At 43.2% G+C, this 17,271-nt stretch overlaps 1 protein-coding gene across 3 annotated transcripts in view; it reads left to right on the top strand.

Moving 5' to 3' along the window:
* The window catches only part of LOC119405617 (high affinity copper uptake protein 1), a 53,021-nt gene that overhangs the window by 25,326 nt on the left and 10,424 nt on the right, over nucleotides 1-17,271 (top strand). Inside the window, exons 1-3 of one of the 3 annotated variants that reach the window (XM_037672453.2) lie at nucleotides 4,482-4,668; nucleotides 7,764-8,012; nucleotides 14,372-14,435. In XM_037672453.2, the coding sequence (XP_037528381.2) occupies nucleotides 7,773-8,012; nucleotides 14,372-14,435 (304 nt within the window). In that variant the 5' untranslated portion in view covers nucleotides 4,482-4,668; nucleotides 7,764-7,772. Of the gene's footprint in view, nucleotides 1-4,481; nucleotides 4,669-7,749; nucleotides 8,013-14,371; nucleotides 14,436-17,271 lie in introns of those variants that run through there. The other 2 variants (XM_037672460.2, XM_037672473.2) reach the window with 2 other exon arrangements.

Here is a 17,271-nt window from a genome sequence, read left to right as displayed (position 1 = left end):
AAGATTGCTTACTTTAGATGTCGCTCTTATCGACAGCATCTGGTCAAATGACATTAAGTTTAGGCGTGCAGCAGCTCCGCCGAAAAGATGAATGTCACTTGTTGCGCCCGTGTGAAATACACCACTGATTTCATTCTGCAAGCCAGCTTGGTATTGTTATGCCAGGGCTCCCAACCCAAACTTCCTTGCTTCAACAAGGCATTCAAGCTGGTTGAACGTCTGACGCAACCAGCGTCAACACCCGCTGATGCAACGAGGCGGGAGTCTTACGCAACCGACGGAAATCTCTCCCGCAACGTGCGGCAAGCCCTCTCCCCCGCGGATCCGGTTCCAGCCAGCGACCCACGGCGGTTCCTGATTGGAGGCTTCGAACTACTGGCTGATGCAAGGGGTCGGCCAGGGCTATAAAAGAACCAAGCTGCGCGGAGAGACAGCGCACGAAGAAATCCCGGGTCGTCGTCGCACCGCTGTGCGAGTCGGCCCCAGCGCCGAATATGTAACGCCTCTGTATATATGTATATAAATTTGCCTTAACTCACCGTCGCCTTGATCGCTCCGTCTATCAGCTCTGCGCAGAAGCAGTCGCAAGCTGAGACACCTGTTACCCAACAGTATTGAGAATAAGCGTTTTTAGCCACCCGAAAGACGGCGTGAACTGTCGTGTGTTCCTGCTTGCGTTGTCAGCCTGTACAGGCTGTAACTAACCGCACGCTCACATTGCACGTCAGATGGACGGCGATCTTTAAAGAGAGGAACCCTTCACGTAATTGGAAAGCGCCCATAAGTGCCGAACATTATTGAGGTCATATATACCCCAATTATCGGTGTTTGGTTTTCCGCTGGACAATTGTTCGTTTAACCACGGCCGCTAAATTTATTTCGCGGCCGTGGTTTAACAGTTCGAATCAATGAATATTCGGCACCAGGTCATGATCTCTGTTGCCTTGTGATGTGATCCAGCTCACCATCAAAGCATGTATGACAATAGCTTCAACGCTTGTCCTGTATAGTTGAATCAGGGGGTATATATACATATATATATATATATATATATATATATATATATATATATATATATATATATTGTGAAAGACTTCATACTACAATATAGGAAACAAATATTTATTTTACCCTAACAGTTTCGGCTGGAGGACCAGCCTTCTTCAAAGGATGTAAGTGAAATGAAAAGGACATTGCCGAACCCGCTGCACAAGGGCCGCCCACCCAGTTTGGGGGCCAGACAATACTTTCAAAAAAAAAAGAGAGAGAGAGAAAACATAGAAAAAGGAAGCGAGAACTCAAGAAGGAAGCAACAGTGACAAAAGGAGGGAGGGAAAGAACAGCGGGAGGAGAGGCGGCGGGCTATGCCCGTCTTATCTTCGTACACATAAGTGTTACACTTCTACAATGCGGCTTCCAGAACACACGGGAGCGCGAACAGCGGGAGTCATATTTCATAAACAAATTCAAATCACTCTTTCACGGAATCAACGAGAGCCCTGGGCGATTGACGTGCCTCCGTGACCAATCGTAGCGCCCAGAAAGGGAATCAACTAATTAATGTATTTATTTATACACACGTTAGTCCAGACGCACGGGACGCTAAGGAAACGATCGAGCGCGTGAAAACAGACCCAGTCGTTACCACATGTATCAGCCGGCTCCACTCTCTTTTTTTTTTTTTCGAAAAGGAAAGGGGGGGGGGGGGCGGCGCACATTTAGCCTTGTATCGTGGCCAGAGTCCTGGAGCGGCCCAGCGGGTCGTATGTGTGTACGCGGCCCGACGCCGCGAACTAACCGCCGAGCCATCTGAACTTGTACGCCGCGTGTGTGATGTGTAGAAGCGACATTTGTCTTTTCCCCTTGCTCAAGCCGCTTCTTATCTACCGTACGAAGATAAGACGGGAATAGCCCGCCGCCTCTCCTCCCGCTGTTCTTTCCCTCCCTCGTTTTGTCACTTGCTTCCTTTCTTCTATGTTCTCTCTCTCTCTCTCTCTCTCTTTTTTTTTTTTTTTTGAAAGTATTGTCTGGCCCCCAAACTGGGTGGGCGGCCCTTGTGCAGCGGGTTCGGCAATGGCCTTTTCATTTCACTTACATCCTTTGAAGAAGGCTGGTCCTCCAGCCGAAACTGTCAGGGTAAAATAAATATTTGTTTCCTATATTGTAGTACGAAGTCTTTCACAATTTTTACTACGGTAGCCATATATATATATATATATATATATATATATATATATATATATATATATATATATATATATATTGTCACGTGGTCGTGACGTCGACGAAGGCAGCAGTCAGCACGTCGAGATGAAACTCGTTTATTAGGCCGAACTTGTGGCCGAGAAACTGAAAGCTACAGCAATACACTGATAGCGGCGAACAGAGCGTCGACCGTCGATCAACTGACAAGCGGTCAAGCGCGTCGGCTTTTATACAGGCGCTATGGAACTTTCCAGCAATATCGCTGGTGGCGGCGTTATCTCTCGACAAAGCTGGAACATTCGCGTGCGGCGCGCCATCTTAACAAAACGATCTACTAAAATCGTGAATCTTCTCGAACACTGCTTCGCGGCCAGCGTCGAGCGTTCATAACCGTCCTTGCTGGTCAAAATCGAACACATCAAAATAAAAAAAGTGGGCGTGGCATTATATATATATATATATATATATATATATATATATATATGTATATATATATATATATTAAAATAATTTCAAAGAAAATTTAGCAAACTATAAGTAACAACAGCCCCGCCATGGTGGTCTAGTGGTTATGGCGCTCGACTGCTGACCCGAAGGTCGCGGGATCGAATCCCGGCCGCGGCGGTCGCATTTTCGATGGAGGCGAGAATGTTTGAGGCCCATGTACTTAGATTTAGGTGCACGTTAAAGAACCCCAGGTGGTCAAAATTTCTGGAGCCCTCCACTACGGCGTCCCTCATAATCATATCGTGGTTTTGGGACGTTAAACCCCAGATATTATCATATATAAGCAACAACAACAACACAGCATGGTTTGCACAGATGACGCTGCACAGAAACTCAATACTGTAACCATTGCGCCATGGACGCTTTAAAAAATCATTGCCTTTATTCTTAAGGTACAATTCATCAATACAATAATACATCACAGACGGCACAACAAAAGGTATGTAGAGCATAATAGACAACTAACTGTCACCTCTACGAATTACGGAAAGAAGTGGAAGTTTTGAGGGCTCGTTTTTCTTTGTTATACACAATATTAATGAGCACTAACATACATTAATGCCGAGGCATTATTGTCTGTTAGTGCTCATTAATACTCTACAAATTACGTCATTTACAGAGGCATCGGAGACCCATACATGCTATGGTGCTTTGAGACGCTTGACGCGCTTCAATTTCTCCACAAGCACATGGGCCCTAGCACATATGCAGGCATCGGCGTCTCGCGATGGGATTGGTACAAAGCTCATGGACCTGCATGTGTATGTTCGCCGGCCGCAGGAGCATCTCCTGCTTTAGTTTGATAAGAATTTCCAATCTACCCTAATTCGGCCTGCAAGTTTTGTTCTGTCAGCAGAGCGGACTTAAACCACATTATGTGGCAGTGTAAAAATCATTCCCCTCCCCCAAGCCTTCGTAAACATTAGGTAGTCAGGAACTGTGGGAGGCTGCCATGCGCAGCTACAACCCTGAACTTCAGGAGGCTATCCTGAGGTGGGCTGTAGGGGTGTAGGCAGAAATTTTTTTCGGGGAAGGCAGATGTGGTCGAGTGTCATTTTGTGCTTTGTATGCAATGGCAAAAAAAAAAAAAGAAAATTCTGGGGGAGGCCACGGGCCCGGTGTGCCACCCACTGGCTACGCCACTGGTGGGCTGAGGTGGCAGGTAGAGGAGGCCTACCGCAATTAGGATCCCTCGCCTTCTTCTAGCAGCCCAGCCCTTTCCCTTAAGTGACCATCATGGCATTACAAGGCGTGCTGCGGACAAGCCTATCCGTTCGAGCGAGAAGGGCTCCTCGGGGAGCTTTGTGCGGTGGTTCAGACGAGGCGCACCCTCTGCTTCTCGCCGAGGGAACTGTGGGAGGCTGCCCTCTGTCTTTGCGCACTAATATTTAGAAATGGGAACGTTATGCTGTCATGTATATGTGCGCTTAAACAGCTAAATAGCTTTTTTTACTGCTGCGTCAGCCGTGCCTCCGAAAAGCAAAACGTGGGCATTTCAAATTGGGCGCTATTCCAAATACGTCACTCGAGCACGCAGCGCCACACCACCACAATGTCTGTTGATGAATATATCCGATATATCCGCCCAAGATGCCTCCGCACACAGTGCATAGGCTTGGATCAAGCGAATGCAACACGTGAGGTGCTGAAAATGATATGTGGTGCAGTAGAACTGGTTCCTTGGTGTAGAAAGGTTCAGAACGCGCGAACTACTTTCGCGCCATCTGCAGTCTCGTTTAAGAACGACAGAGTTTCTTACAATCTTTAATGACCTTGGCAGTCCAAGGATGTCGCTGTTGTAGGACACGTATAATTTTCTATCAGCGCAGTGGATGTGTACGATACCGTATCCGTGTTGCGCGTAGTGCGCTTCGCTTGTGTACGCTTTGGCTGCAGACTTTTGCTTGCTACGCACGTTTTTTTGTCCAAGCAGTAGTAATTTACAGAAAGTGCAAGGTGAGTCCTTCAGCGCCCGGTCTTTACTTACTCCGCTTCTTTTGTTGTTTTCCTTGTTTGAGGACACGCATGCCATCCATCCTCTTTGCTTCAAATCTGTGTTACAATTAACATACCGGTATTAGTACCGCAGTATCTTATACGGATATACTGGCGCACCTATCGCTTTGTGCAGCGCTGCATTTCAAAAGTAGGGGGGGGGGGGGTACAGATTTGCTTTTGTACAGGAACAAAAAGCTCAACAAGTGGCGAATACATAGCGTAGGGAGGCTGACCGGCATTACTGGCTTATCGGTCGAACAACATATGTTCCATTGAAGCTGTGAATGTCTGTTTCATGGATAACCAAGCCTTGAAATATACCTGTGGCCGCAGTAGGCGTTAGGACGATAAGTGTTTTTTATGATAATTCTGACCAACTTGATTATCTGTGACCTTCGCGGCGCTCGGAAGTGATATCATTGTGCGTTGCGGGGAAACCGGTTGTTGACACGGCGGGGGAAATAGGGGGGCAGGCGCGTGTATTTGAGGGGCGGCTTCATGTTGTTTGGCTAAGTATGTTAAACAAATATTTTTAAGCTCTTCTGGGTACGCGAACTAACGTAGTGTAGGAAATACGGTTCTCAAATGCGGTGCTCCGAGTCATCGGTTAGCCACTCAATTTACATATTGTTTTGCGTTGTTGTAAACAGTAAAACTTGTTTAAAGAAATGTTACTGTTAATATATTTATTCTAGTTAATTGTTTCCATAAACAAGATGTGCATGTCAGATGATAAATACGTGGTCTTGCATACCCCACTTGTAACACAACTCTGCTAAGTTGCAATTAGTGCAACATGTTTGCACATATCTTGCAAGATCCTCTTTCCTTTCTTTTTTTTTTTTTTGATGGGGAAATTCTCGTGCATTTCATAATTCAAAACCGTTTTAGCATTCTATGTGCAATCATTGTTATTCCTTCCTGTGTGCAAATAGCTGTGCAGATTTTGTTGAATTACAGTACTCCATTTTTCTCAAGCTGTTTAACAAATTCAGATGTTCTTCAGCAAGCTGTTTTAAAAGAAAAAACACTCGTAATTTTCAGCTGGAACACTTGGGAAAAGTGCACTACTTACTTTAAAAAATAGCATATCAAGTTACTGTATTGAAGCTACTGTGTTGGTGCAGAAATCCACAAGTTCATTGCATGATGCAATACTGTTATCTCCTCCTAAAAATTAACAAGTAGTATGCTCACATTCAATGATTCGTCTAGATGTGGCTTGACGTGCTTTCATTCAGTCAGTTCAAATAGTAGTACTAGAGCATGAGCTGTTGATGCTATTACAATTGTTATATGTTATGATGCAATAAAAATGTCTGCTGTTTACAAAATTGAGGCTACTCTTTGGTCACAATCAAACTTGTTATTAATTTATTTCTCACGCAAACTTGAAAGAGTAATTACTTGATTTCAAAGGAATGCTGTGGAATAATCATTGAAAAGGAAGCCATTCTATGTTGTCTATACATTGATTCGTTCTGTACTGGGAATATTAATTTGGTAGGGGGTAGGAAGTAGACCTAGACACCTCCGGTGTCTGTACCGAATCCCATGCACCCTGCCCCAAAAGCAGTAATTAAATATCTCATTGTTTGTATTCAACTCTAGTCCATGCGATCATGTATGCAGCCATAGTCTGCATTTGTGGTTCTGTAATGGCAGCCAAGCTTGCCTATTTTCGCCTATGTGATGTGGTTACCTTGTGCCTTATGCTGTAAGCAGAGTATGCAAGTGAGGTGACAAAAGTTGGTTTAATGAAAAACCAGACATGAAAAATGGTAGAAAAAAAGCACAGTACTCACGTTCCACACACGTTCAGTACAAAATGCATGAATTATCATGCACAATACTGTCACAATGCTGAACGAGCTACTTAATCCAGTAAAGCTTGTTCTAACAAGCCTAAGCTAATAATTTCAATATCGCTGTGAAATCTTTACATTTTATTTCAACAATCTAAATTTCTTTATTGGCAGTGGTATTGAGGCCAAACTGATTCACCGTGTGCCTTAATCATTCAGTGGCCCATTTTGATGCTAGCCTATTTAGACTTTATGTCAAACTGGCAGATTCACAAAAATGTCATGGCACCTCCACTTCAGAAACTAACAGCAAGGAACACCCAAAGCTCAAACATTGCACACAAGTATGGTGTGTTCCTTTGTGGCCATTGCTGCATTCGCACACATTCCAGCACACTCTTAACATATTACAACTTATCTGATGACCCTTGTACTCCTTTCAATCAAACTTTGTTTGATGCTTGTTGGAAGAGCCTTGATATTAGTCCTTGAAGGAACATTTTTTTTTCTCCTTTGATAAATCTGTTTACAAGGCAATGCTAAATTGCTGTATCCCTTGTCTTCGTATTGTGTTTCCACTATCCATGTTAAAATGAGATGTTTAGGCAGTGTGGCTGTAGTTTAGTCATTTGCAGTAGTGGTTTAACTTGTACAGTAAAACAAGCATTAATCTGTCTCGTACAATATGTATGTATAGTCATACGCGTGTGCACAGGGGGGCAGGGGGGCGCCCCCCCCCCCGAATCACCTAAGGGGGGGGGGCAAAATCTGCCCCATACATTGACTTAGTAGGGTGGGGGGTGCTGTGATGAACCTTTGCCCCCCCCCCCCCTGATGGGGAACCCTGCGCACGCCTATGTGTATAGTGCTCAAATTTAGGTTTTGGTGAATAGCAAAATAATGGTGTCATTTAATGAGAAGGAAAAATAGGCAAATAAACAAAGTTTTGTTTGTAGGTTTCTTGGATGTCAGTTCTACAAATGCTGCTTTAGCAATGATTCCATTGCATTGTAATGAACCTTTAAGTGTTTACTCAATACATTATGTAACAAAATCACTTTGTTTTGGGGGGTTGTTGGTGTTGCTTTGGCCTCGTCCTTTGGGTACTGCAAATAGTATAGTAAATCATAATTTTCAAGGAAGATTTTATTTCTGCTTTCAATGGCCGTAAGCATCTTTTTTTTTATGTTGTGTTAGCACCTGGGTCTACTGAAATGTAACTTTTTTTCTACAGTACATTGGTTACAGGCAAAGAAAATGAGCCACGGTGCGGATCATGGTGCACACTCAGGCCACGATGGTCACCATGTCTTACCACCAAACTTCACTACACCAAGCCCCCACTCATCATCGCCAATAGCAACAGTCCTAACAGCAGCTTTAGCTGCAACCACAATGAGTACTCCTATGCACCATGTATCACCTGATGCTTCCTCACACACCCATAACCATGGGGACGGTTCCTCACATGGCAGCATGGACATGCATATGGCAATGGTGAGTTCAAGAGACTGGGTACACACTGTGTAAAATTTTTAGCATTCGTTGTTTCGTTTCTCATTGCTTTGTAGGGAGGGTGATAGAATTCTTCCTACACTCCAAAACAAACGGACATATTTGGGGCATCTTTCTGCTACACAACAATAATTGTCATACGATTTGTTTGCGCTTCCTTTCTCGAAAATAGTGCACTCTCTACTTTCCTATGAAGAATGCTATGTCACACTGAAAGCCACATGCCGTTCGTGACTGGGAAGTACAGGCCTGCTGTGGTAACGCAAGGAGAGCACGCGAGATGGATGACTATTGTGTGGTAGAAAGACGCCCAAATATGCCTTTTTTTGTCTTGGGGTGTATATACAGTCTTATCACTGTGTTACTGCTCGTGGTTCGAGCTAGTAGCTAAAAAAAAGATGTGTGAACAGTTCTCTAAACTTACCTGGACATATACTGTCTGGTCACCTAAAGAAGTTTATATATTACAGGACATTAAAGTTAAATGGATCCGTTAGGATGGACTGTTTCCTAGGAAGCCTATGTGTTTTAGGCATGCAAACTTATATTTCATTATTCCCAATTGAACTTTTAATTTTGTCATTATATTTTATAAAAACCTGCCAAAAAATGAAAACTATTCCACATACGTACACCATTCTAGTTCAGTAACTTCGTATTGATGCTTGGCTTATTCTGGTAAAAAATCTGCCTTCTGTTTTTTCAAGTTGTTTTGATAATGGGGCAAATATAACAAAAAAAATTGATTTCGAGATATTGAAAGTTCAAGAGGAAAAACAAGTTTATTTCATGTTTTGTTCAAAGAGAAGATGTGCTGAACAATTTAATTAGTAGCAACGTTCCATATACAGTAAAACCTCGGTGATACGAATCTTGCGGGGTTACCAAAAATATTCGTATCATCCGAAATTCGTATCACCAGACAACATGGAAAATTAGTATGTGACAAAAGAAAGTTGGCATACGTTTTGATTTAGTGTTTCTCAGGGCCGCAGCGACGTCATGAACAGCTCTGAAAGATTGCCAGTAAAGTTTTTAGACGTCAACGATCATACTTGTACTCGTAAATATACGGTGCATGCGCGCGTGTGTAATTAATAAACCAGATCTATTGTGTCCCGTGACCGCTAGTAGCCCCTTCCTAATCTTACTACCCTTTTCTGCATGACACTAGAGTACTGTGGCTTAAGTGATTAGAGAAGCGCTTTGCACATGATAGTAAAGGCCAAGCTCCTTCACCAAGACCCTCCGCTTCGTCTCTCGGTGTACTCGTCCACCTTTAGTGGGACTTCATGATGGACCCGCAGCCAAACTTTCAGTCTTGTTTCATATAACGTCTGATTGCGGGGACATAGCTTGCATCAACGTGGCATGCACGTGTTAACACAGTACAAAGACGTTGCTGCCTCGAGCAGAGGAGCACGAGTCAGCGCGTCGGAAAAAAAAGAAGTGCAACGTCAACGTCATCTGTAGCCTGAACGCGAAGGCGCCTAAAGGCCTCCAAGATTCGCGTGCACTATCTCGGAGGCAACGACACACCGTTGATGGTCGTGCAGAGCGCATGCCCGTGCCCACGCGCAACTGCCGGGTCTTCTGCGACAGCGCGGGCAGCACCTGTTCGTACCTTTGCGCTAGCGAACGTTCGTATCAAACGTCGCGTGGTGCAAATCGGTTCGCAACAACCGTACGCCAATACATTGCAGGCTGATGGGCCTTTGCCGGGACCACAGAAAAGTTCGTATCACCCCGAAATTCGTACGAGCCGTGTTTGTATCACCGAGGTTTTACTGTAGTCACAACATAAGTCAGCTTTTTGCTTTTTTTCTTGTTTTCTTGGTTCTCCGGCTCGTTTTGTCATATCCTGTCTCTCAATTGGCGAAATACTGTCGATGGTGGTCTATCTCACTGAACCATATAACAGTGTTGCGCCTCGGTGATATGCCAAACGGCCTTGAGGACGTTTGCTCGGGCCATGCAGGCCTTTTTGAAAGTTAAAACGGTTTCAAAGGTGGCAGTTCTGAGGGTTTCCATTCCAAAGAACACTGTAGATTGCGTCGTCTACGAGTGCCATGGTTCCTCCGCCTTCTGTGCAGACACAGTTACTCGTAATCACGGTTTGTAGAAGCTCCACGTTAATCAAAGTGTAGCCATTTTCATTACAGGAAACAATTTCTCCTTGTGGTGACACGTAATTAGGACAAGGCTTACTTGCCGAAGTGCTTGCACGAGTGCTCCCGGTCTCGTTTTTGTTAGTAGCTGAAGTCTGTCGATTTCCAACTATACTGTGCTGTCTAAACAGTTTCTTTGATTCGTCAACATGAGCATATGTTTTGCCGTTGCAAGAAAATCAACAAAGGCGCAACTAAACTAAAAATGAATGCTCAGAACCGCGTCTCTGTATGCGTCTTACACATACAAGGCAAGTGGACTTGGTGAATACCACGCGTGTTAAAAAAAAACTGCACCAAGCGCTTTTAAGTAGCCGGAGTACTTTTTTTAAAACCTGCTAAGCTCAGGGAAACTACCAGTTTCGATTTTTTGAAATTCACCTGAGGCAGAAAGCTCAGGTTGTGCACAGTCTGAGAAAAAGGGGCTTGGCTGCTTGTCAGTTGGTCTCGAAAACCTGTTTTTTTGGCTCAATCAAAGCGCGCAGACATTTGTAGGGCACTGGATATTCTTAAGGAAGGCCTTATCATTCCAAACAAGCAAAAAACCAAATTTCGATTTTTTTTTTTAAGTTTTACCCTACCCTGTGTCCTTAAAGGGACACTAAAGGCAAATATTAAAGGGGTACTGACACAAAATTTCGCGGCCGAGATAGCCTGCTGGATCGATTCCCGTGTACGTGTGTGTACCATCTGCAAAATATCGACAGCGAATAAAGCTTGGAAGGTATTTTATATGAATTTTGAAGTTCGCGAGCGCTATCCAGCATTATAGGCCACACTTGGTGCATTGACACCCTCGGAGGTGACCCGAGGTGACCCCCCTACTTCCCCTACGTAACCGTTGCAGCCGGTACAAGTTAAGATGACGTCGTAGCCGCCATTTCTGTTTTGACGCGCTTCCCGACGAATCGCTCCTCGCCAGCGGGTCAAACCTGAAGTGATTCGCCACGTCGAAAATTTCTTCCATCTCCGCCGCAAGAAAATCGTCGCCATCAGACGACGATGAGCCGGACGACGACAGACCGCGCGGAAATGCGTCACTGTTCTGTGTGCTCACGTGACCGAGCGTTTCACTCGCTTGGTGGTGATAGTTGCACCCGGCGGCTTGTCTTTTTTGGAGCTCTGTCAAACCGAAACTGAGGCTGTGTCGGTAATGAGGAGCTTGTAATGAATTATCTGTCGCGCGCTGCAGCAAACGATGTGCCGTGTCACGACTAACAGGCCTCCAGCAACACATTGCAGCAAAAAAATGCGGGGCAAAAATTTTTGTGTCAGGACTCCTTTAAGTCAATGTTGATTTATTTATTTATTTATTTATTTATTTATTTAGCAATACTGCAGACCACAGTGTGGTCCATGCAGGAGGGGCTGTACAGTGATTACAAAATTATAAAGAACATCGCAATCACAGCGAGAAAACAAAAATAAGAACAATGAGAAGAAGGAAACGCAAGAGAAACATCGATTACAATCACGACACAATTGTTGAAATAGCGGTCCAGAAACCTCGTAGTGCTACTTTTATGCCAAGGAAGTGCTTATTTTGAAATAAAATCACGTTTTAGTGGTCCGCATCGCGTTAGCGCACTTCAAATCACCCACTTGAAATCCGACTTTCATACGTCACTGCTGCCGTGCCCAACGTTGCCTGCCTTTACTGCACGGCCGCCGACGCTTAGCAGCAGAGCGAAAGTAGCGGGACCCACAGCAGCAACAACGGCCATCGAAACCATCGAAGCTTGCCGCAATCGCCGCAATGGATGTGGACGGAGAACTTGACAACGAGACATTGGCTCGCGACGCTGGGCTCCAATTCAACGACTTGAGCCCGATGAACGCAGCATGCTGCTGAGGGCTCGTAATGCCGGCGTCGTTGCATGCAGCATTCTGTCGAACTTTCTGTCAGAGCGACTTTCACGAGCGCGCAAAACACACGCAGCAGTACGCGATCCCGAAACTACCACTGAGACGCGACCGCGTGAGCGAAGCAGGGCACCGGGTGAAGCGCAGTTCGGTGAAAACGGAACCTTTGAACCACGTGCGCCGTTCCCCATGGCAACGCCACAGAGGTTCTTTTTTCCATGAATCAAACGGAAACGAACAAACAGCATTTTATTACGTCTTTTGATGCACGGAAGGTTCTTTTTTTATTGCTGCTAGTTTGATTACTAGTGATTTATTGTAGGCAGACTCTCATACGTCATCGGGATCACTTTGAAAATGTCCCACTCGTGGCGCTCATCATGTGATACATTTAGCTTAATTTCTCGGTAAGTAGGGCACTGCTCTTGATAATATTGCTGTTTTAGAAGTTGTCATACATTGAGCTTTCACTCCGACATAAATTGTTATTTGCCTTTAGTGTCCCTTTAAGAAAAGCAGTTGAGCAATTACAAAATTGTAATCAGTCATATTTACGTCACTTTTCACACAACCTTGATTAATCTTCCATAAATACAGTAAGTCAAATGAACTGGCCTAGCTTATTCTGTGCATACTCTGAAGCCTCTCACACATTGTTTTGCCTCACTGACATACATTTTTCAAAATTTGGTTATTCACCTTCCCTTGTTTTATTGTCGAGACATCAGTGACTACTGAAAACTTGCTGAAGGGAAGGGGGCCACTGAAAGGAAGGGGGTGTTGTAATGTAGAAACTGCCGTTGAACAATATTATGGTTAGTCAGTGGTGTGATTGTCACGTATGTCTGTGTTCTCCATGGCACTCGGTGCTTCTTTGTTGCTGGGGCTCAAAGAAGGCACCTCCGACAGGACTAGTGAAAAGACAATAAAATTGTTTGTACTTGATTTGCTTGCATCGACATTTTGTGTGGCCGTTGCTATTGAGCCTAGCAGCCCCATTTTCAAATTGACTGCAAAGATCTGGCAGAGCATTAAGATGGGGAAACAAATAACAAGTGCCTGGATTTGTCTGTCTGAACATTCGCATCCACGAGACAGCTGCATGGCATGACCGTGGGTGTTATACTGTATAGTTCCCATCAAATTCAACTGCTGAGGGCTGCATTACCAGTGACAGCTTGTCTTGTCAATATGGTAACTGGACTGGCCACAACGCTCAGTGACTGTGACGTTGCACTGCTAAACACAAATTCGGGGGTTCAATTCCTGGCAATGGCAACCGCATGTTCATGTGGGCAAAATGCAAAAACCGTCCATGTACTTAGATTTAAGTGCACGTAAAATAACTCTAGGTGGACATAATAAACAGTGGGCCTTGTAAGCACATAGCTATTTTGCCATGTAACGAGCCTAAATGAATTAATGTAATGATGTAACTGGTTATATGTAACGGGAAAAAAAATTAGGTGAATTTCAGCGAGTGTTGCCAAATAAAAGAATTCATAGCTAAATTATGTACTACCAAAGAAAATCTTATTACTTGTAATTTATCATTAACAGGAACTTATATAGCAAATTCTAGCAGAAATTGTAGCTGTTACTTTGCTAGTATGCTGTAGCTTTTTATTGAGAGAATAGCCCACTAACACAGCTGGGGCATGATCTTTAGAGCCTCAAGATTTGTGACACAGTGCTTGATCTAACTGCATCCCCTACATGCTTACTTCCACATCGTTTTCACTTGGAGGGAGAAAGATATATCGGAAACATTTGTTACACTACAGATTAGGTTAAAAGTGTTACTTGATTGCAGTTAAACTGCAATTCTTGTAATGTTAGATTATTAATACCATATATTAATATGCTGTGGTAGCTTAGCAGGTAAGTGTTGTGCTGCTAAGCACAAGGGTGTGGGTTTAATTCCCAGCCACGGCAGCCACATTTCGATGGGGGCAAAGTGCAAGGGCATCTGTGTACTTAGATTTAGGTGCACGTTGAAGAAACCCAGGTTTGGAGTACCTCACTATGGTGTACCTCATAATCACATTGTGGATTTGGCGCGTAAAACCCCAGAATGGATAAAATCAATCAGCTATATGTTATGTGCATAAAAAGAAAGGGCAGTAAATGAGAAGATGTAGCATACAACTCCGCAAAAGCAGTTCATTTTCTATTGTGTTGTTTGGGTTGATAGTATTTGAAGAATCATGTGGGAATTACAAGTTCTTTGTGTTAGGTTGATTTCTAAACTGTGTCGAAATTCTCTCATTTGTGTTCATTCATTCTCCCTCAATTTTTTTGTTTTTTCAGTATTTCCACACAGGATTCACTGAGACCATACTCTTCAAAGACTGGGCTGTCTCTTCTGTTGCAGGTACTTATTATTAATGAAAGCACAATGCTAATAGATTGCTATTCTTTTCAGGTGCAAATTACTTAGTTGGTTAGATACTTAGTTCTTGCTTCTTCAGCATAATAGCAGTCAGCAGAAGAGATTTAAAATGTAAAAGATTTTACCGAGTTTCACTGTTTTCAGAAAGGTGCAAAGGTTAAGGGTGCTTAAATAAAAACCCCAAATTGAATATAAATATTAAGGAAAAATGACCTTTGAGGATTTGAGTTGCCAACTGGATATCAAATATTTGTAATTTCTAAAAAAAATGAAATGCAATGTTTTGCAGAGTCTACTTGGCAGCAAAAAAGCTTTGTTTACATTGTTTTATATATGTAATGCTGTTAACTTGATATTGGTATAACTGAAAAGGTTGTAAATGTGAAACAAAGAAAATCTGATCATATATGGTAAAGCCGCAACAGTGACAGTAATAAAAAAAAATTAAAATGAAAAAGAATGTCACCAGGTGCATGCATAGACTGTATGCTCATTGAAGAAGCAAGGAGCTCAATACTACAGCACTGTAGATTATTTTAGAGGTACCAAACATGGTAAGATTGACCAAATAATAAATTTTCTATATTGAAATTGAACAGCAAATTCGTGGCTGCTGAAAACTAAACATGCTTGCTCAGCAGCCGGTAACTAGGTACTCCATATAGAGACCTCTTCTGTATATTCGTTCAGGAATTGAATTGCCTGCACAACAACCATGTTTCTCCTTCACTAGAATCACTCTGAAGAGTTACATTTGTAGCAGCAGTTTTCCCTGTAGAGTGCAAGAGCTGTTGTTTTGAAATTTGAAATTTCCCTAGCAAAAAAGTATTTGTGGTACGAGGTGAAATATAGCATTTCATGGGCAGTGTGATTGGAAAAGAAGACTACTTCAGATATTCGTAGGGGTGTGCGAATATTCTAACTCTTGAATATTTTTCTAATAGTGTTTGCTATTCGATTTGATTCGCACCAGAATTTCTGTTAGGAGTATTTCAACTTACGGAAAATAAATATAACGGTGTCATTCACTTAAAATGAAATCCCAGCACTTCTCAATAATGTGCGTAAGCCCAATTGCATCTTCACGTGATGTTACAAGATCTTTTAAAACTATGGCATGCTGCTATGGTGACGATCAGAAGAGAAAAAAAAAGGCACACACAATGCACCCTCATAGAAAGAGAAATTTATTCTGCTGGTACAGTTTAAACCCTTTATAAGAGACACACATCAGGAAACAGTTCTTGTCTCTTTCATGAGGTGTTTCTTATGAGCAGGTTATCGCACTCTCATTTTCTGATCAACCCCTATTTCGATGTAGGCATGCTGGTGCCTCTTATAACGAACTGTCTCTTACATCAGTGTCTCTTAGAAAGGAGTTCAACTGTAGTTCCTTTGCTTCAGTGATCCAGTTTGGCTGGCTTTAAGGTCACTTCTGGATACGCCTCGACCGCGTGCCGTTCCAAGGGTCGTTACCTTGGCAAGCTCCATCTACACAGAGCTGCTTGAGAACGCCTGCAAGCTTGTTATCGAGATCTGGATATTTTCTCATTTTCGGCACATAGAAACTTTTCCATCACTCGCGGACACAGGTTTGGGGCACGCAGAATAGACGCGTCGTAGCTGTCCTCAGTGTGTGTAATGACTTTCCTTTGATATGAGCTTTCATAATGAAAGAGGCGCGTCACCATTTCCACTTTGCTGAGAACAGATTTGTCGCAGAAAGACCGTAATCGAGCACGAGACGAGTCTGTGTGGACTGGCTTTAAAATGTGTTCCATTGCCATTTTGTGATGGCGATGTCACTACATCTGCCGCTGGCGGTCGGCTGATGCTAATGCCGCGAACGTGGTTTCGGTTTCGTACTTGATAGACTCGTTTTGCAATACGTGCTTTCTGAATAATGTCTTGGTGCCGCAAAATCAGCCTGCGATATAACACTCATTACTATCGCCCGAAAAACTGTGAAAGATCAAGCTATCCAGGCCCGTGGCAATACTGCATGTTACGTCACCTGCATCAATATGCGACAGCTAGCAGCACAGTTTCGTTTTCACGCGGTGGACAGTGCACTGCCGCCAGGTCGATGGGTTACTGTGGAAAGCGAATTGTGTTCTTTTTCGCCATGTTTTGTACTACATTATAACATGAAAGCAACTCTTTGATGTTCCTATCTCATAAGAATATGCTTAGGGATCCTCTGCAACCTTTTTTCTCTAATTTCGTTTTGAAGTACTATTTCGAAAATATTCTATTCAATTCATACTCAAACTTTAATATTAGAGTTTGCTTCGCACCCAAAATTTTGCAATTTGCCCAGCTCTAGAAATTTGTTTAATATTAATGGTCCCTTATCTGTCTTCATTTTCTGTGCTGTGTTTCTGTTAAAGTTATTGATGGTTTTGTAATCGAAAAATAGTTCAAAGCGCTTTCTTTTCGCACTTGGGCTGAAAAACAACCAAAAACTGCATTTATGGCCCAGAGAAAAGTGCCCATCGACACCACAGGTACAGTGTGCTTCCATTTTTGAAACCCAGGGAAGACGAACTTTAACTGCATCTACAAAATTTTTGAAAAAGCTTGTGCCATTTAGCGGCAAAGTGTTCAAATAAACGAGACAAAATTGCTGCCACTGGTCTTTAGTGTTTATTGAGTGAAATAAAATTCCTGGACGAGTGAGACTTGCTGTTGGCATGTTTTGATGAAATTCCCGGGTGAGTGAGACATGTGCTTTGTATGTATAAGGTTAAAATTCAACCGTATGTACGGTAATGTCAGAGTAACAGTAAAAAGTGATGCAATGGTCGGGCCCTGCTAT

Source organism: Rhipicephalus sanguineus, chromosome 1, assembly GCF_013339695.2.
Source record: "Rhipicephalus sanguineus isolate Rsan-2018 chromosome 1, BIME_Rsan_1.4, whole genome shotgun sequence".
NCBI classification, from domain to species: domain Eukaryota; kingdom Metazoa; phylum Arthropoda; class Arachnida; order Ixodida; family Ixodidae; genus Rhipicephalus; species Rhipicephalus sanguineus.
The sequence above is the reverse complement of the archived record's forward strand: the minus strand, read 5'-3'. Positions and strand labels throughout refer to the sequence as shown.